We start from the raw sequence: 19,520 nt of genomic DNA on the forward strand, positions 1-19,520 counted from the left end.
GAGAGACCGGCTCAGCCAACAGCCTGCACCAGTGTAAACACCCCGGTCCCCTGCCCAGGCCTGTCCGTCCCTCCCTGTCCTCACCACAAGTGGCACAGGCTTGTCCCTGTTTGCTCTGTGCTGGTGATGGGAGTGAGGCAGGGAAAGCTCTTCTATTAAAGCGAGTAAAACCAGCCTCTCTGCACCTTCAGGCGCAGGTAAAAGCATCACCCTTGTGTCCCTTGAGGGTGCAGAGGACGGTGAGCAGGAGCAGGTAAGCTCAGAGCAAGTTGCTGCAGATGTCATGCCAAGAAGCAGTGACCAGGCCACCTCCAGTGCTTGTGAGGGAGGCTGGTCCCAGAGAGCAGAACAGAGGCTGCGGGGATGGGCTCCCCTCTCTGTACCCCACCAGCGAGTGGTTGCGCTCATCCTCTGCCCTGAAGCTTGGCTTGGGGCTGCCCCTCTGCACGATCCTTTGTGGCCACAGTCCCGCAAGCACAGGACTTGTCCCCTCTCCTGCAGGTAGGAGCAGGTCGGGGCAGCTCTGTGTGCCGCTGGGCAGGCAGCACAACCCGCCCCATGCCCAGGAGAGGGGGTCCCAGGTGGTGCTGAGTGAAAGGCAAAGCACCACACGGTCTCCGGCACCGCCACACAGGCGCTCGTGGCACACGGGAAGGGGTTTATTTTCTGCTCTGCACAGGAAGGGGTGAGATGCTGAGGGTGCGGAGTCCAGTTTGGAAGTAACTGCATGACCTTTGCTAAGGTGGGCTGGGAGAGAGAAGGGAGATGCTGATGGGGAACCAGCCTTCTCCTGCCACCCTGTGCCTTCCTGGAGGTGATGTGGCTTCGTCCCCAGCCTGGGGCTGGAGAGTGAGGTAAGAGCTGCGGATGCGCTCGGCTCGCTCCGATTCCTCAGCACTCGGCTAGAGTTCATTCTTGCAGGAACCTGGGGAGAGGGAAAAACAACCAGCAACGGTGTCAGCCTGGGTTTGGTTGGTCTCCTTCCCCACTGCTTCCCACTGCTGAGCTGGGGTCGTTCAGCCTCAGACGAGGTCTGACCCTGTGCCTTTGCTGGTGGTTTAAAGAGGAGAAAATGGGGTTTATTCTTCGCACACCCCCCCGGGCAGATAATGGGAGCGTGCCGTGGTGTCTCAGCATTCACTTGTGAGATGCTTTGCAAGGCATGGAAATGTGTGGCTCCTGAGCTCCATGGGATGCCCTGCAAGCTCCAGTGCTTGCTGGAGCACTAAAGGCCAGTCCTTCACTCCTCTGGGGACTTCCAAGACCATGAGAGGGACAAAACCACGTTTTGCTTGCTGGGACAGGCTTGGCAGAAGTTAATTTCAGGACTTGGGAGTCATCCCTTGGAATAAATCCATGTTACCTTGAGATACTGCTCACATTCCTTGGGCTGTCACTAATAATACAGACAGGGCACTACTGGGAAACTGGGTGTGCTGGAACACTCACTGGTTCTGATGATTACCCCTTCCTGAGGTGGTTTTTAAGTGTCTATTTGCTGCCACTTGGTCTTCAAACAAGTTCTTTGAAGTCTTTTCTAGCTAAGCGATTACTGCAGGCAGTGACCTGGGACAGGCTCTGCCCTGGAACAGTTTCCCCTCAAGTCTTTGTAAGCACCAGACCTGGTTTCTGGGCATGTTTGACTGGAATTAATGTGCAAAAGAGCTGCCTATCGAAACAGTGGCCAAATCAAAGCTGCAGAGAGCTCTGCACACACCTTGGGGACACAGAGGATGGGCAGGACCCCCTGTCCTCAGCCATTTCACCCATGACAGCTCTCACCAGAGTCTCTTCTTCAGAGTCTGCTGCTTGGGAGACCTTCCCTGGTCCATAGACTTCAAAAAGAAATGCCTAAACCTTCCCAGGCTCGTAAATCTGCCTCGTTCTGCTCTCTCTGACCCTTCCTGGTGGACTTCGGGGGCTGTTAATTTCCTAAGAGCTGGGGGTTCTCTTCTAAGGACTGAGTTATAACAGCACAGGAAGGGAACAGCCACCCATTGCGAGACGTGACCCACTGCCCAGCGTGGGCTCCCCCTGCTTCTGCCCCAGAGCCACGTTCCCACGTGCCAACCTTAGGATTGTTGGCTGCTATGAGGGCAGTCAGATGGTGCAGCCACAGAACCAGCTTTGAAATGGAGCTAATGGGCTGTTTGTGTTCATCTTCTATTAATTACAGGCTGCTGAGCTTGAGGGAGATAAACAGTGGCACATGTGTTACTGATCTCGCTGGCCCGCATCTGCTCCCCGTGGCCAGGGTGGGAGGAGTGAGATGCTCCAACCGTGCTTCCCTGCAGGCACTCACACGTCTCCAGCCGCTCCTCAAGGAAGGAGATCTGCTCGCTCAGGGACTCGATCCTGTCCAGCTGCTGCAGGGAGTGGGACAAGCGGCTGATGGGGTCTGTGCCGACGTCCTCGGGCGCGGATGGCATGAGGTTGTGGAAGGGGGCCAGCACCAACTGGAGCTTCTGCAGGGAGAAGGGGGAGCCCTGAGTGTGTCCCCAGTGCCAGGAGGACCCCCTGGTGGGGTGCAGCACACCCCAGCCACTCGAAGGGCTTTGGTTGTGTTCAAAGGGCCAAGGGGCTGGAGCTGCTGCCCTAACCCCAGTGGGGATCCTGCAGCATGTGAGGCCGGTGGGATGTTATAAATAGAGCCAGGACGGAGGGAAACCCCGGCTGCAGCACCCGGGGAGGGAGCGGGTTGAGCACAGCCTCGAGCTGCACTGGGGCAGTGAGGGCAGGACCGGGCAGGGAAGGTTTGTGCTGCAGGTTTTACCTGCTCCAGCGCTTCCACTCTGCTCCTCAGGTCTTCCATTTCTTCCTTCACTTCACTGGGGGGACCTGAAAAGGGGACCAGGAGAAGGTCAGTGAGTAAAAGCCCATTGCCTGAGGTGAAGGGGAAGGTGCTGGGCAGAGACACTGCTGCAGGGCTCAGGCCAAGCTCTGCTGCTTTTCGCTCCCCTCTTAGTGACCCTCCCCAGGACCAGCCCTTGGAGCATCAATCAGATCCAACGCCTGCTCCAAACACTGGATCTAGGCCTGTTGCTAACAGGCACAAGCCTCTCCTTGCTGCTGGGATACCTGCAACAGAGTGGGAAGTTTTCAAGCAGTGGGGTGATGCTTGAAGGATAAGACACGTGGTGAAGCCCAGCCTTCCGTGCCTGTGTGTTAGATCAGTTAGCACCCGGCTCTGCCCTGTGCCATGGGGACACGAAGGACAGGCCCTGCTGAGGTCCCTGGGCAGGGGGTGAAGGCGGGTGGTTTGTGGGACTCGTGCAGACGTGCCCTGCTCTCCAGGCGTGCGCTGCCTGTGCTGGCCACAGCGCATTATTACTCACGGTACGAGTTTGAAGTGTCACAGCGCGTACCAAAAGTAATAATGGGCCGTCACCAGCAGCGCCGCTGCTCCTCGTGCTGCGGAGTCACCCTGCGGGAGGGACGACGATGATGATGATGATGGAGGAGAGAACAGCCACATCCCGTGACTGGGGTCTGCCACCCTTGCATACAGGCAGAGGCTGGATTTGTGTGCAGAGAGAGTGTTTGGGTGGTAGAGGTCACCAAGAGTAAAGCTGAGGGGTTCTGGCTGCCGTCCCCTCTCCTGCTCCAGCCACCCTGTGATGCTGGGTGTTGATCCCAGCTCTCACTGGAGGCCCTGAGCAGGGGGGTGCCCTGCAGCGGGGGCACGTTACCTGCTTGGCTGAAGGCTCCTGGCTCTGGCGCTGGCACCAGGGGCTGGCAGCTCCTGTGGTCGGCAGCGAGGCTGAAGCCGTCCCGGCAGGCGCAGTGGTAGCTCCCGGCCGTGTTGAGGCAGAGCTGGCTGCACCCGTGGCTCTGCCCCGTGCATTCGTCCACATCTGAAACCAGAGGTAGGGCTCAGGGTGCTGCTGGGTGCTCACCGGGGTGCAGATGGCTCAGCCATGCACAGGGTTGGGGATGCAATAGGACCATACTGAGCTGGTTTTGGGGCCGGGCACAGCTCTGGGTGCTCTCAGCACTGCAGAGTGTGAGCACAAGACCCACCAGCACCCAGAACAGCCTTTCCCCTTGCCCCAGGCTGGAGTAAACCTGCACTAACCCCAGGGAGGACCTGTCCTCTCCCCTCACAAGAGCCCAACCCAGAAGCTGTATCAGAGAGGTCCCAGCTCTGCGCAGGCAGCGCTCACTCTCATCCCGGATTTACGGCTGGGGTTTTGGCTCCAGCCAGCTGTGGCGAGGAGCTATCGGCCTCTCCAGTGTGTACAAAACCCAGTAACCTCTCCTCGCACGGGGGAGTTATTAAAGCTGTTCCCACAAAGCAAAAGGAGCTGAACCGCTTCCCACGCCCGGGAAAATCTGTTTTAGGCACTGGGAAAATGCTTCCCCCCTGCGCTGGAGCTGGGGCTGTCAGTGCTGAGCTCAGCCCAGCGTGGTCAGTGCCACCCACCCCTGCTCTGCCTCAGGGAGGCTGTGGAACACCGTGGCAATGGTTTGCACCACGCTGCCGATTTCCCTGTGCTCTGGTGAGGAGCGTCGAGCTGCTCTTGTGCTCTTTGTGCCTGCAGCTCACCAGGTTCCTTCCCCTCCACCCCTGGGTGTTTTCAGTTTACAGGCTGAGTCTCTGCAGTAAATGGGTGCCTTGGTTTATAGTGAGGGTTTATAACACTTGGGAGATCCATCATTACAAACAATCTCAGGCCACCCCACAATGTAAGGGCTGCTCTGCAGAAAGCCTTTTGCTGGCTGCAGTCACAGCAGAGCCTCTGCTCACGCTGACCCAGCAGCAGAGAGAAACGGTGGATGCCAGGGGTGACACAAGGGCTGGGAGCGCTGAGGCAGCCAGAGTGAGCTCAGAGCTCCCCTGGGAGCCAGCTTCCCATCCCTTCCTGGCCAGAGCACCCGGTACCACCGCCCTGGAGCAGGAAATGTGGGTGTTCAGAGGGGTTACACACTGGTTCCCTCTGTGCTGAGCAGCACCAGGCATGCGCTGGTCCCTGTCCCACACCAAGGGGTGGGTCTGTGGGCAGAGGATCTCCAGAGCCCCACGGCAGCGCTGCTGCCCCCAGTGCAGCCCGTACCTGTCTGACATGTTCGTCCCGTCCAGCCGGGGGGGCAGGCGCATCTGCCAGGGAAGGCGCAGGTCCCGCCGTGCTGGCACGGCACCCAGCACACAGCTGAGGGGCAGAACACAACCGCAGCGTCACCAGCAGCACCCACCAGCCCTGTCCAACCTGGCCTTGAACACTGCCAGGGATGGGGCAGCCACAGCTTCTCTGGGCACCCTGTGCCAGCGCCTCAGCACCCTCACAGGGAAGAGCTTCTGCCTCAGAGCTCATCTCAATCTCCCCTCTGGCAGGTTAAAGCCATTCCCCTTGTCCTGTCCCTACAGGCCCTTGTCCAAAGCCCCTCTCCAGGTTTCCTGGAGCCCCTTTAGGCACTGGAGCTGCTCTAAGGTGTCCCCTTCAGGAGTCTTCTCTTCTCCAGGCTGACCCAGCCCAGCTCTCTCAGCCTGGCTCCAGAACAGAGCAGGATAAACAGCATAGGATGAACAGGACCTTGGGATATAGCCTGGAGAAGGGCCAAGGCACCTGCAGGCAGCACAGTGGGAGGGAGAAGGGCTGATGGGCATGGGCTGGGGATGCGCTATCTGCTGATGCATTCTACGTTTGCTTTGTGCCTCCTGAAAGCATTTCTCTTCCATTACTGCTGATTTATATGGAAAGGACTTACTCATTTTATTTATCCTCTGGTAACTATAAAGGTAATAAGTGACCCCAAAGGAAAAATGCCTGCGAGGCAGCAGGGGAAGGCTGGGAATTAATCAGAAATTGAACCGCATTTGGTTGCGATGCCAGAAATGTAAATGCTTCCCTACAGGGAGGCTCTGCCTGAGGGGCAGTGCTGGTAACTGAGCGAGGGCTGCATCCAGGGACATGAGCTGCCCGGCCCACGGGGTCTGGGGGAAGGATGAGCGCTGGCACTGGGTGGCACAGCAGCATCTTACCTCTGTTGCAGCCGAGTGCATGTCCATCAGCCCTGCTCCAGCCGGGACAGCACGAGGCCATGGGCTGGGGCAGCTGCTTGTATGCCTGCCGGTAGCCAACCCTGTAGATGGTCCTGCAAGGCAAGCATGGGGCTGAGCATCTCCCCCAAGCACCCATCCCATTCCCAGAGGCCGGGAGCCCCTTCCCTACGGATTGAGGCTGGATTCCCCCCCTCCACAGCCGGGACCAGGTCCATGGCGCAGGCAGCATCCTCACCTGTATGTGCTGCAGAGGTGGCCCTGGCAGGTAGTGAGGTAGGGCTGGTACACGGGCTGCACGTGGGACTCGGTGTAGGAAATCGCCCGGCTCCGCGGCACCGCGACACAGACCCTGCGGCTGAGCAGGGGGGACAGGTCAGACACCGGCTGAGCCCAGCGCGCCGCTTCCCCCTCCTGCACTCACAGCAGCCCCTCTCCTCTGAGCGCCACGGACAGGGCAGTGCCCGGTTGCCCCAGTGACCGGGAGGGGACCCCAAGCTGTGCCAGGGCAGTGGCACAGGGCTGGAGTCCTGGGGGCTGCTCGGGCTCTTCCTCCCCTCGGACACTCACCCTGGCTCCATCCCGGGGGAGCTGCTGGAGTCAGGATTTAGGGGGGATTTACCCAGAGCAGTTCTTCCATTCATCGCCTCCCTTCCCCTGAAATCACTCACTTTCTGGGGGGATTTTTCCATTCTGAGACTTTTGCATTCCACAAACAGAGCCCCTGCACTCACCAAGAGATTAATGATTTCACAGGAAGGGTCAGGCTCACCGAGGGAAAGTAGAGGCCAGAGGGAAGTCACCCTCCAGCCTCCCTGAGATAACTGTGACCCACTCAAAACTCTCCCCAGGTTCACAGCCAAAGGGCTCTTGGTTAAAAATTCCCCTTTTCCAGCATTTTCCAGCCCCAGCAGCTCAGTCCCGCTGAGGAGCTTCTCCACTTGCCTCAGCCTCCCAGCACAATTAGAGACTGAAATAAAAGCCTGGGAATTAGCATGGCCATCAGATGGCTTCCATCAGCTCCAGAAACTCCCCTCAGCCTCGCTGGTTGATGCTGTAGAAGATGCAGGTTTTAAATGGCAATTGTTTGTTTGCAAACACAGAATAAAGCTCCAGCTCAGCCTGTGCTTCAGTCACCACCGGAATGGAAAAGGTTTAGCACCAGAGGAGAGTGTTTCGGTGTGAAAACAAACTCTGCAGACAACGAGCTGTATCTGGGGCAGGTGTTGAGCTCAAGCTCCTTTTGACCAGGGAAGAAATCGTGCTCTGAGCTCCCTCTGACGCAGTGGGAATGGAGCTGGGCCTGCCCGGGCTGTGCTGGGATCCAGGGGCACCAAACTGGACTCATTTCCTGGGAAGGGGAACCACTGGAGCTGCCAGCACCAGGCTCATGGGACCATGGACCACAGTGAGCAACAACCCACCAGGGCTCTCTGTGGCTGGACAGGGCATCCCCTCAGAGCTGGGACACTGCATCCTCCTCCGATGGCTTGTTTGCAAGGCAACTGGTGTGGCAGCGAGACTGCACGTGTATTTCTGTGCAAGGATGGGCTTGAAAGAGACAGTAACAACTCATGGACAGCTCAGGGCCTGATGAGCTTTTGACTCTCCAGAGTGTCTTTGTGTCCCCTGCGTGGAGCTAAACAGAGTCAGGGCATTTCCTCTGAGAGGTTTTTTCGCTCCAGTGACAAAGCAAACAAGGAGTGAAGGGCTGTGGAGCCCCGACTGCCCCGGGAGGAATCACAGAGCCCTCTCCCACCTTCACACCAGCCCGGAGCTGCGTGGGCTCCACAGGGCTCGTGTCACCCGGAGAGGATGTGCCTGGCCGGGACAGGCAGATGGGCACACACGGGAGGTGCAGACAGAACAGAGCTTACCCTGCCCGGGCCAGCCCGGCCGCGCTGGTCACGCTGAGGGTGAAGAGGAGTCCCAGGAGGAGGCAGCCGCCGCGGTGCATGTCCCGTCCCTGCCGCGGCGCTCCGGGCTGCGCGGCACGACCCAGGCTGGCTCCGGTGGGAAGCGCTGGCTCCTACCGCATGTCTCACCCTTCAGCGGGGATCCCTGCACCGAGAGAAGAGCGGGGTGAACACACGGCATCCATCCCCACCGGTGACATCTGATGGGGCCATGGGGACCCGCTCCGGGGTCAGAGGGATGGTGCTGGGTGGGCACAAGGGCTGGGGCAGGAGCACGTTTGCTGGCAGCAGCACAGTGTTGTGCCAAAGCACAGGGGAAGGGGGGACATGACCATTGCCAAGTTGTTCCCAAGAACCCCAGCAGGCGGATGCTCCTCTGGGCACAAACCCCACGTTTTTAAGCCATGGCAGTGATTCACCCTTGGGGACACCAGGCTCAGCACGGAGGGGATGCTCTCACGGCACCAGGGGCCACGCTGCTGCTTTTTGGGTGGCAGGGAGGGGACCTGTGCCACATGAAATATGCTGCCAACTCCGGGCAGCGAGGGCAAAACAATGGCCCCTAATTTCTTCATGCATACAGCATTGTAAAGCTGCATTTTCCCACCACGCAACACTGAAATCTGATCTTCCCCTCTTTAAAATATGAGTTCTTGCCAGAGAAAAGTACTGTGAGGGGCGAATGTGCCGTCTGCAGAGTCAGTACTGACCCAGTCACACATAAAGGGGCTTTGATTTTCTAGCAGAGGACAAATATGAAACAAGGCTGAAGAAGGTCAGAAACAATATCCAACTTAAACAATATCCAATTTAAACAGTATCTAACTTAAACAATATCCAACTTAAACAAAACACTTGGCCTCCGGATGGCAGCAGTTACAGGAGGAAGAACTAAAGAAACCCACCTTAAAGATATGCCAGCTAAAGAAAGGATCAGTCTTTCTGATTAAACCTTGGGGAAGGAGTGGCTTTACAGGGAGGCCACACAAGAAACAGCCTTCCGAAACTGGAAATATGGAGAGCTGCATGTAAGCTGTATAAAATCCCTGGGTGATATGAGGGGGATTAGACTGGAGAGCTGCAGGCTCGTTCCCAAACTCCTTTGGGGCAATTCCTAACTCCAAGCCACGTTGTTAGGGATGACCATCCCAAACCTGTAGACCCAGCAGTTCCCAAAGCCCTTCTCTGAGGCACTCGGTATCATCTTTTCCTTCATGCAGCTGAAGAAACTGAGGCTTGGAGAGATGCAGAGCCACATCTGGAGAGAATCCAGCCTTCCTGCCCCCTAATACCAAATGCTTTGGGCATGTTTCCATGATGATGGTGCTGAGCGAGGCGGACACTGGCTGAGCCACCCCCTTCCCTCCTCTTGCTGCTCCATCCCTGAGCGGGGCACATGGCTGTGCCCGGCTTCATGTCACAGCAAATCGACTGCTTTGCTATAAAACCCCATCAGGACCTCACCCAGACCCTGAATTCAGCAGTGCTGCAGAAGCCGAGGCTCTGGCTTCAGAACAGGAGGGACAACCACATCCCCATCTTACAGCCCTACAAGCTATTCCCATGGAGCACAGCCCAGCAGGGAACTGCTGATGCCCAGACCCACAGTAACCATCTTAGCCTCAAGCCCAGCTTTGAGGCTGTGAGGAGGGTTTTCGTGATATAAAACCTCCATTACCCTCCAAACACAACAATAAATTTAATCTTTAATGATTGATCTATGGTACCTCCCCCATCAGGAAATCAAATCTTGGTTGACCTGCAGGGAACATAGTGAAGAAACCTCCTTTCTCCCCAGTCTTCCCAGAGACATCCCGGGACACTGGTGCACTCGATGCTCCCTCCCCACCGCTCAGCCAGCTGCTGTTCCTGGGGCTATACCGGGACACATGTTTTCCTCACAACCCCAGATCCCCAGCCCAGCGCTGCTGCTCCACAAGCCGACCGCTGCCAACCATCTCCAGCCTCCCACAGGATTCCCGCGGCTGCTGCGGGAGTTTCCCTGTGGGGAAGGCAAGAAACACTGGGCACAAGCCTAAAATACAGGCGGTTTGTTGTTTCACTTTGAAACGGAGCAGCACAAATGGTCAGAGGATCCCTCTGGGTCCTGAAGTCAGGGTTGCTTCATACCAGAAGTTGTTTCAGAAGTGGAAAATCTGATACTCTATACTTGATTTTTAATGAGTTCATGAAAATCAGCCTCTTTAAAGCCGCTGAAGATCCTCCAGCCTCTTGCCACTACCTATTCTAATCCTCCTCTTTCAAAGCACAAAAGAAAAGCTTTTCACGCTTAAGAAGAGTAGAAGTAATAGAGGGTTTTGTCGTTTTGTCACTGCCTTTCTAGTCTCTCAAATGAAGAGGTGAAGCCTCGTGGTCTGGCAAGTGAAACTATGTGGGTGCATCTGAGCTTCTGCTGCTTCAGGGGCACTAAAGTTTCCTCTGGCCACGTGTCCCAGTGAGTCTGGGGTCCCTCTCCCACAGCCAGAAACATTCCCATAACTCTCCCAAGCCTGCTCTTGCCCAACCAGCCACACCAACCACGGGAAAATCCAGCCCAGCGAGTGGGTTTGTCCAGCTCTGCCCATGGAACCAAGGCTAAACCCCAGCTGATGCAGCAGCAGGAATCAGGGTCTGTCTGACTGGAGCAAGAGAATCCAGTCCCTCAGAGGGATGAAATCACCCCCATGGGAGCACCACAGCTGCACCTTTTCAAGTCTTCTAGCCCGGTTCTGCAGGTGAAACCACTGCTCCCAACTGCGTGTGGACCTGCCCTGGGAACCAAACTCTCCTTTGAGATTTTCCCTCACACACGCCTCCCGCTGTTTTCTGCGCTGCCTGGGATGCGGGTGCAGGATGGAGCAGGCGACGGGGACACTGCAGTGGGGTACAGGACGCGGGTACCGCAGGCGGAGGGTGCAGGACGCGGGTGTCCCGGGGGGAATGCAGGGATGTGGGAATCCCGGGGGGGCTGCAGGGATGAGGTATCCCGGGGGTGTGCAGAGTGCAGGACGCGGGTGGATGCAGGACGCGGGTACCGCAGCCCCGCCGCAGGGCTGCTCGCCCCGGCCCGAGCAGATCGATCCCGGTCCCCGGGCGCTGCCCCCCCCCGGGCTGGTCGGGCGGGCTCTTCCCGCAGCCCCGCCGCAGCCCCCCCCCCTCCCCGCGCTGCCGCAGCGAGTCCCGCTCCGCGAAACGCCGCCCCGCGCCCGACCCGTCCCGTCCCTCCCCGCCGGAGGATGCGGCCGCCGGGACTCACCGGTGGCGGAGCCGGAGTCGCAGCCGCGCCGTGGCCCCCCGCGCGTTTCCTCCCCCGGCCCGAGCCGGTCCCTCCGCCCCGGCCCAATGAGCTCAGGCGGGAGGAAAACGGAGCCTCCGGCCGGGGGGAAGCGCCGGGGCCCGGGGAGCCTCCGCCTGCCCCCGCCCCGCCGGCCCCGGCAGCCGCCACCTGCCCCCGGCGGGGGACGGGGACCCCGGGACATGGGGGACACGGCGGGACCCCCGGGAAGCTGGTCCTTGGGGGGACATGCAGGGACACGGCGGGACCCTCGGGGAAGCCCGGCACTGCTGGGGGACATCCTGGTGTTGTGCCCCATGTGCTGTCGCTGCGGAGCTGATCCCGACGGAGATGGGGGTTTATGGGGGATCCCTGTCCTCACACTGATCCGGAGCCTCACCTGCAGAGTCCTTAGAGCAGACTGAGCCCCACAGCCTCTGCCTGCCCCGCACTGTGGGAACACAAGGTCCCTGCCCCCCAGAGCAGCTCGCTTGGGTGGGCTGGGGATTAATGGCAAGAGAGGGAGATCCCAGCACAGCCCCTCGCCCAGGGTGAAATGGTCCATCACCAGTGATCAGGGAGAATTCATTTCTCTTCGCTAAAAACCGCTATAGCTGGTTCTGCGCTCCCCAAGAGGACAGATAATTCCAAGAGGAGACATCACCCTTCCCTGGGTTAGAGACCTAACACACCACCCTGGCCCACAGCCTCCCACCGTGCCCGTTAATCCCCCTGAGCTCATTACAACAGCAAAGTCCTCCGGGAGCAGGCGATGGAGTGCCAGGACAGGGAGGCTGGTTCCCAGCGCGCCCTGAAGGATGCTGAAAGGATTCCTTGGGCGTTATTTATCAAAGCAAATTGTGCAGTTCGGTTTGTGCCAAACTGCCACTTGTTTTGTCCGCAGTTTTCTCTGGGAAATTAGAGCCAGAGGATTATTGTTTCTGAAATGGCTCAGGCGCCTGCCCATGCACAGAACCAGCCTCAGAGATTGCAGGGGGCTGCTGTGCAGATGAATGGCAGGATACAGACCCCGGGAATAGTTGTTCCCATTAAGCTTTGCAATTTTTTTTTTGAAAGCATGTAGGCCTGTCAAGGCAATATTTATGAGTTACACAATAATGGCTCCAAAAGAGCAACTGAGATCTGGCCCATCCCCTCCATTTCCTCATGGACACGCTGAGGCTGCTGGTTGAGCAGCAGCTGCACCAGGGAAGATGCTGGGTGCTCGATGTGCTGCTGTGGGGCTCCGTTGATGGATCCATGTACAAGGAGCATAAACTGCTTTGGTGAGCTGCTCCCTGGGGAGGGGAGCAGGATCAGCCCTGGGATGTGTTGGGGAAGATGGAGCTCCGGGAAGATGGAGCGCATGGGAGATGGGATCCCCCCCCCCAGCAGCACGGGAAAGACTTCTGGTGCTGGTGGAAGCGCAGCTCCACGTCCCACAGAATCTCAGAGGGCACAAATGGGTTGCTGCCTCTCTCTGGATCCAGCCCACCTCTGGGGAATGATTTCAGCTCACTTAATCTCACAACACAAAGCCCAGGCAACTTTTCCCAAGAGCCTTGGAAGGTTGCTAATTATCTTATTACGCAGAGAGTGTGATTGTTTTCTCTGCTGTATGGGGGAGATGATGCTCAACTCATCTAATAATTGCAAAATGCACTTGGAAGCCAACAGAAAGCTTCTCTGTCTGACCACACTGAAAGCACAGGATCTCATTTCACAGCCAAAACACTCACCTTATCCGCTGTGCTCCATCATTTGTCCTGGGCAGGGGTCCTTTCCTTATGGAGCATCTCGGTTTCTTACTGTCAGAACAGAAAAAGCTGTTACATTCCCCTGGCCATGCAGGCAGAGATCAGTGACCAGCCCCTGCACACAGTGTGGGGTTCTCTGGATGCTCCCCAAGGTCCTTGTGGGGTGGGTGGAGGATGAAAGCAGGGTTGTGGCCACAGGGTGCCTGTGTCTGGCACTGAGCTCGCTCCACAGGGGCTCACTGGTGTGCGGAGAGGCACCACGGTGCCGGTGGTAGGGCCTGAGGGCGCCCATCCCTTCCCTGCTGCACAGGGCAGGATGCACAGCGGGTGTTTAGGAGCATCCTATGGGACCCGGTCCTTCCCTCGCTCACAGGAGCTTGCAGGGGAGGTCACGCCAGGGCTTTGCAGGACATGGAGCCATCCTCTCCAGCGGTGTCCCCAGTGCCCAAGGCTGGGGTTTTCCAAGAACACGGGAGAACAGGGTGCCCCATTCCTGCTGACACTGTCCTGGGGGTATCCAAGTTCCCTTACACTGATGTGTGATCCCCTCTGCTGTACCCCAGCGCTGCATTTTACCATCTTCAGTACGTACACACGCTCACCAAGGACAAACTCCCAAATGCCCAGGTGACCCTTGCATGAGTGCCAATTCGATGGTGAGAAAGGGGATGGACTTGGTGACACCCCTCATGCACTCATCTTTCAGCTCCTTGTGGGACACCAGCACCCAGTGCAGGACTAAGCACGTTGCTTTTCAGGGTCCCCATTAGATCCTCCTCAGCCACCAGGCAATTGTTCCCTGAGTGCGCTGCAGCAGCTTCACACTCTGCAAGTATTTTAGCTGCAAAATGTTTGCTTTTCAGTTCCATTTACTGGGTCAAACCTTTGCTCAAGCAAGTGCCCACGCCAGCTGCTTAAGGACTGCATATAGCCCATTAAAAGAGCATTTAATCCTCCTCTCTTACGGAGGGTTCAGTGTTTTATATGCTAATACTCTTTGTGGTGGGAGGAAATCCCCCAGGACACAGCCTGGCAAAGCTCCCTTGGAAGCAGAGGAGTTACACCAGCGCAGAGAGGGGGAAGATCAGATCTGTTGGCTCTGTCGGTACCGGTGTGATGAGCGTCTGACAACAGCAGTAACAGACTTTGGCTCCTGACAGCGAGTCTGTCTGAATTGTAAGTCCTCCCTCGACTGGAGTCTTCACATGTTTCCTGCAGAGCTCCCCCTCTTGCACACTAGAAGTGTACTCCCACGATATCTAATATTAATGCTTGTCTCCAAGCCAAGAATGAAATATTTCTGCCCAACCTCCCTCTTAGATTTAGCAATGTCAAAATCTCCTTGTCTCCCACTGGTTTTTCCAGCAGCTCTGAGGCTCACTGAGTGCTGGCCAAAGCACGGGGCTGGCTCCGGGTGAGGTTTTCACCCACCTCCCCATTCCCTAGAGCCCATGAAGGGCCCTGGAGTGGAGGGACTCAACTTTGCTCTGGCTCTGTAGGCATGAGAAAGGAATGATTAACAGAGGAGAATTAATAGGAGATGAGCACTAAGGTCCCCCATCAGGAACCCCCTCTTAAGAGAGGAGTGCTTACAGCCCATGACAGCAAACGGGACGTGCCCGAGCGCACGAGTGCTTCCCCAGGCTGGGGCTAGAGGTGGCAGATGGAGATAGACGGATGGGGAGGCAGACAGAAGAGTGACACACATACAGATGCAAAACTGCCACTGCTACAAGCCATGGCTGCCTCCATCCCTGCCGTGTACAATGGGCTCTCGCTGGCCTCCACAGGGGTCTGCACAGAACTGGAAGCACTTGCTAAAGCGATAGGAATGTTTGGTGCTTCTGAAGAAGGGGGGAATGGCTTTTGCTGGGTTAGGACAAATTCTTCTGCTCTTCATAAGGCTCTTTGTAAACTTTACGCTTAAGTTAAGGCTTTGGAGCAGCCCGTTCTGCAGAGCTCCATAAGGAAAATGACCTCCCACTATTCCATTATGCCCCATATTGTTCTCAGTTGCGTCAGCTGCAGACCAGTTATCTCAGTGGAAATCTAGAGGAGCCCGTTGATGTCACTGGGATCAAAGCAGGTCAAACCAAGAGAAGGACTTGGCCCATAGCGCTCGCTCTGTCGTCACCGCTTGCTCAGAGCTATGCATATTGTGACCGAGACCTGATTCCCACAAAGTGATTCTTTTTGCCTGAACTTTGTAAGCAGTAAGTGTCTTGGGACTGGGACATTATAACTTAAGGCGACCATAGAGACATAGAGCAGGCTAGCTGTAGCTGTGCAACGCCAAATGTGTGAACAGAGCAACGTCCCATAGCCAGATTTATTCTCCCTTCTGTGCACCAGATGAGTTCTTTCTTACATTTGAAGGAGGCAGTGATGGCTGCTACGTGAAAACTGGGAAATGACTCATCTCATCCAGGAATAAACTGAATTTTATGGCTTTCTGTGAAATTTCCCTGGCAGAAAGTGGTGTTAGTCAGCAGGGAATGGTCCCCACACTGCTGCTCCCTCCGTGTTCTCCCACTGAATCACTCCCTGGGGAGTACATGGGAAGCACGGCGGGAATTGCAGTTTGTGGCACGCACAGCTCCATCCCTTCACTGCAGCCACCCCAGCGAGCAGCTCAGGAGAGCGTTTCGCACAAGGCTGGTTTTTGCTTTGATTATCCTTCTCTATCAGGAGAAAGCTCCAGAAACCTGCACTAATTGGAGCTGCTCTGCAGTCACCTCCCAGGCTGCGGCCAGGATGGGAACCCCAAAGAGGACAGAGAGTTTCTTTCTCAGTGAAAAGCTGAATCTCTCCCCGTGTTCCACCCTTCTGCTGCTGCTGTGACTGTGAGTCAGGGTCGTTTACTCTCGTTTGTTGCAGTTTGTAAATCTGTCTCCCCAGAGCAGCCCCATCTGCAGCAGCAGAGTCTGGGAAACGGCTCTAATGAGCCTGCAGCCCGGATTCCGTTTCTCTCCCTTACCTCTAGGGAAGCTTGTGCCGAGCTGCTGGTTTCACAGCATAGAGGGGAACTGACTCAATCGGCAGAATGAATGCTGGGTCACGGGGAACAGCATTCAGAACCTGTCAGAGCAGACTCTGTGTTCTCTGCTGTTACCCAGAGGAGAGACAGAGTCCAGCCACCCCATCTGGGCATCTGTCTCGCTCAACTTCCCAAGCGGTGGCAGAGCTTCCCAACCTGCTTATAAATTACTTTTACCACTGACAAAGCCTTATTATTTCTTATGTTTGATTCTCTGCCCAGTGAATTGATTCTGTGAATGTTAGACCCTGGGAAAAAGTATTACAGAGCCATGCAGTAGTCCTACTCTGTATTCCCGTGCAGCCCGTGCCTGGGTATCCCAACTGCTCCTGCCCACAGCCAGCCTTTCATGGCCAAAGAACCCAGGTTCACTGGAAGCATCCTGCCTGCGCTGTGTAACGACACAGATCAAGGCAGCAGGACCCACAGGTAGCTGAAAGCAGAGAGCTTGCAAATCACCCAGCGCCAGGGCTGTAAATCTGAGAGGCTTTGCCGAGCTCCTGGCACGCACCAGCACGCTCTGAGCTCGGCCGTTAGCCAGGGCAAGCACAGGTCTGTGAGAGCAGGGATGGTCCCTGCCCACAGCACCATGGCCTGACCGCAGCACCATGGCCTGACCACAGCACCGCATCCTGCCTACATCCAGGGGCTGAACTCTGCAGCGGAGCAACCTCAAATCAGCAGCACCGCAGCTTGGGGTCCTGTTGTGTGCAGGGGAGAGCACGGGTTGGGAGTGCAGACAGGAGGATGAACAGCGTGGTGTTGTACCAGAGGTGTTCAGAGAGCAGGCAGATGGAAAAAGAGAATGAGTTATGGAAAGAAAAAGGATTTGGTCAGAGTTCCCAGCTATCTCACAGGTATTTGTGCAAGTGTTTGCTGCTTTCCTCTACAGGCACAGGAGGTAAAATGTACCCTCCAAGTTCTCCACTCCTGGAAAGCAGCCTGAGTGCCAGAGGGCTGAATTAGAAATAACAGTGCTGCAGGTTGGGCTCTGCTCTGAGCAAACCACCGCTGGAGACGCTCCTCGGCTCAGCACGTGCATGGCTCACACAGCCTCAGCCGAAGGATGCTGGAAAACCCCATTTGCTCCAGCAGCCCTTTGCCAGTGCTGTGTGTTCAACCAGCTCCCCGGGCTCCTAATGTTGCCCCTGGCTGAGCAGGGGCAAAATCCCACCTGGAGCCCTGGCGAGGACACATTCCTGCCTCCGCCAGCACTGGCTCCTCATCCCATCCATCATCCCATCCCATCCCACCCCATCCACCCTATCCCTGCTGCAGCAATGGCCGCGGCTCGTTGGGTACCTGCGGCGCGCCGCCATCGCCCGCTGTGCCGGGATCAGCCCCGCTGCCACCGCCGCACTTCCCGGTGCCTCCCGGCGGCCATCCCTGCCCGGCTGCCCCGGGTCCGGCGGGCCTGGGCAGCCGCCTCGCGCCATGGCTGCGCACAGGCAGGAGGTGGCTGCCGAGGTGGGAAAGGGCGGCTTTTTATGCTTTTCTTCCTGTATAAATCAGGCCGGGGATGGACAATCCCAGACAGGACTTCCTGTGTGTGTTGTGCGCTGATAACGGGCGCCGCGAGGAGAACAAACACGGCCGGAGGGGGAGACGGGCCGCGGGGCGGCTCCCCCTCACCGTGCCCATGGGGACGGCCACCGCGTGGAGAGGAGGTGGCCGTGTGTCCCTGGGGACATGGGGACAGCTCACACCAGGCCCCCTGCCCGCCTGCCCCACTGCCATGGGGCACATTTCGCAGCCCCACCACAGCCGCCTCTCCTTCTTTGTCAAAGAGTGGATGGGGGACATTGGGGACCCTTCAGCACCAGGGCCAAGCGTGGCAGGGCTGCAGATATCTTCTCAAGATGGGCCATGTTGACGTTAGGCACCAGTTCTGGGGATCTGTGACACCCTGAAGTTCGGGTCACAGCACAGCAGTCAGTGCTGGGTGGCTTGTCACCCCCGTCTCACTGTCCCTGCATTGGGAAAGAACATGGTACATGCAGTTTGGGCTGCTAAACCTGCAGGACATCACCCAGCAGAGATGGCAGGACGCCATCCAGCACTGGGCAGCAGAGAGACGTGGAGACAACTGCCCCAGCGCCCTAATTTTCAAGGCTATTCTGGTGGAAAGCTGATTGTGATTTCAGATTTAATATATGTGTATGTGTGCCCTTGGTTTTGGATGGCCAGAGGAGGAACAGTACACTTCTTAATGGGAATCTGAAACTTTGATCCAGACCATGCTAGGAAAGGAGACATTTTGGACCATGAGGGCTGTGGCAGTGGCAATTATTTCTCAACTCTCTCACAGGATGCAATCACAGAACCAACCAGGCTGGAAAAGACCTTTAAGATCATCAAGTCCAACCATGACCCCAGCCTTGCCAAGGCCACCACTAACCCATGTCATCAGGTTGACAAACAAGCAGCCCTGTGGCTGCCAGGCTGTCACTGCCCGCTGCTGCGGGCACTGAGACCCCACAGCATCCCTGTCCAGGCACCACGCATGGTGCAGAACTGGGACACGTCATCCAGGGCCCCCCTGGAGCAGAGCTGCATCCCCAGCTCATACCGCACACTCCTGGGCAGTTGTGCGCAGGCTTACGGTGAGCAGAGGATTACTCCCACCCTTATTCAGCAAAATATTACACTGGGCAATCCCCTGGGAGCTGCAGAATATTCCTGTGTTTATTTATATAAATGCATGGCTAAAGAAAGCCCCCTCTTGTTTTCCTTGGCAGACAAGGTTTAAAGGCTGTTTTCTGCCGCCCATCATTCTTCCCAGCAATAGGTGACTTTGTGGACTGTGAGCATTGCCGGCTGATGGGCTCCCTGGGAGCGCCACTGTCCAGGGGAGGCTCTTCCAGGCAGAGTGTGTTTGTGCTCGGTTGTGCATGAAGCACTGTGCGTGTTTGTGGGCACAGGCTACGTTAACCTCTAGGGAGGGCCTATCTATCTCCATCTGGTTTTCTGCTAGAAGTTCTAAGCAGCAGCTCCCTATGGAAAGTTACAGGGGTTGCATGGACAGCACATGGCAAAGAGGCAGCACTGGATGCTCCTTTCAGATCAGAAATGCTGGACACTGGAGACTTACATCCAGAGCTGAGATCTTTCACCATCAGCAGACACACAGGCTCAGTCCTGCAATGTACAGAGCCTGCATGAAGGCTTCTAACATCCTCCCCCAGAACCGAAGCCTATGGACTTTAAGGAAAGCTCCAGACCCAAATTTATCAGTTGCAGCAACCACCTCTTGGCCCTTACACTATCTCTCCCACATCCTTTGCCTCAGGATGAACACAGGTCATGGTGCATGGCTGGGACATCGACCACCAACAACGTGATGCTGAGCACGGAGCAGGACTGCTCCGGCCTCGGCAGCAGAGCCGCAGGAGTGAAACGGGATGTGTGGAAAACGCTTCCTGTTTACCCAGTGTTTAGTACCTTTAGTAGTGGCTGCTGAGCGGGAAGCGGCTGCAGGGGCTGTATGAATGGGTAGTTTTAGATCTGAAATCATGACACTTCATCGTGCAGAGATCCT

General features: G+C 56.8%; 1 protein-coding gene across 5 annotated transcripts; it reads right to left on the reverse strand.

Annotated features, from left to right (window-relative positions):
* Positions 1-616: 616 nt before the first annotated feature.
* On the reverse strand, positions 617-17,450 carry EGFL7 (EGF like domain multiple 7). 5 transcript variants are annotated; one of them, XM_030507059.1, is made up of 10 exons: positions 17,285-17,450; positions 12,928-12,996; positions 7,876-8,059; positions 6,237-6,356; positions 5,981-6,093; positions 5,055-5,150; positions 3,690-3,854; positions 2,774-2,838; positions 2,303-2,465; positions 617-925 (listed from the first exon to the last, which is right to left on the reverse strand). In XM_030507059.1, exons 3-10 carry the CDS (start codon positions 7,953-7,955, stop codon positions 903-905), a joined length of 825 nt encoding a protein of 274 aa, XP_030362919.1. In that variant the 5' UTR covers positions 7,956-8,059; positions 12,928-12,996; positions 17,285-17,450; the 3' UTR covers positions 617-902. The 5 variants fall into 5 exon arrangements, with proteins under 5 accessions (XP_030362919.1, XP_030362923.1, XP_030362922.1 ...); XM_030507063.1 differs by lacking the exon at positions 5,055-5,150 and having other exon boundaries at positions 639-925; XM_030507062.1 differs by lacking the exons at positions 12,928-12,996; positions 17,285-17,450 and adding an exon at positions 11,934-12,029 and having other exon boundaries at positions 639-925.
* Positions 17,451-19,520: the final 2,070 nt, after the last annotated feature.

The sequence above is a fragment of the Strigops habroptila genome, chromosome 15 (assembly GCF_004027225.2).
Source record: "Strigops habroptila isolate Jane chromosome 15, bStrHab1.2.pri, whole genome shotgun sequence".
NCBI lineage: Eukaryota > Metazoa > Chordata > Aves > Psittaciformes > Psittacidae > Strigops > Strigops habroptila.

Bases quoted from the DNA above. Each gene is read 5' to 3' on its own strand.
- EGFL7 (XM_030507059.1), bottom strand. From the start codon at position 7,955: ATGCACCGCGGCGGCTGCCTCCTCCTGGGACTCCTCTTCACCCTCAGC. The intron at 2,839-3,689 runs GTAACGTGCCCC...TCCCCTTTTCAG, and splicing joins AGGAGCCTTCAGCCAAGCAG to GTCCCCCCAGTGAAGTGAAG. The intron at 2,466-2,773 runs GTAAAACCTGCA...TTCTCCCTGCAG, and splicing joins GAGTGGAAGCGCTGGAGCAG to AAGCTCCAGTTGGTGCTGGC.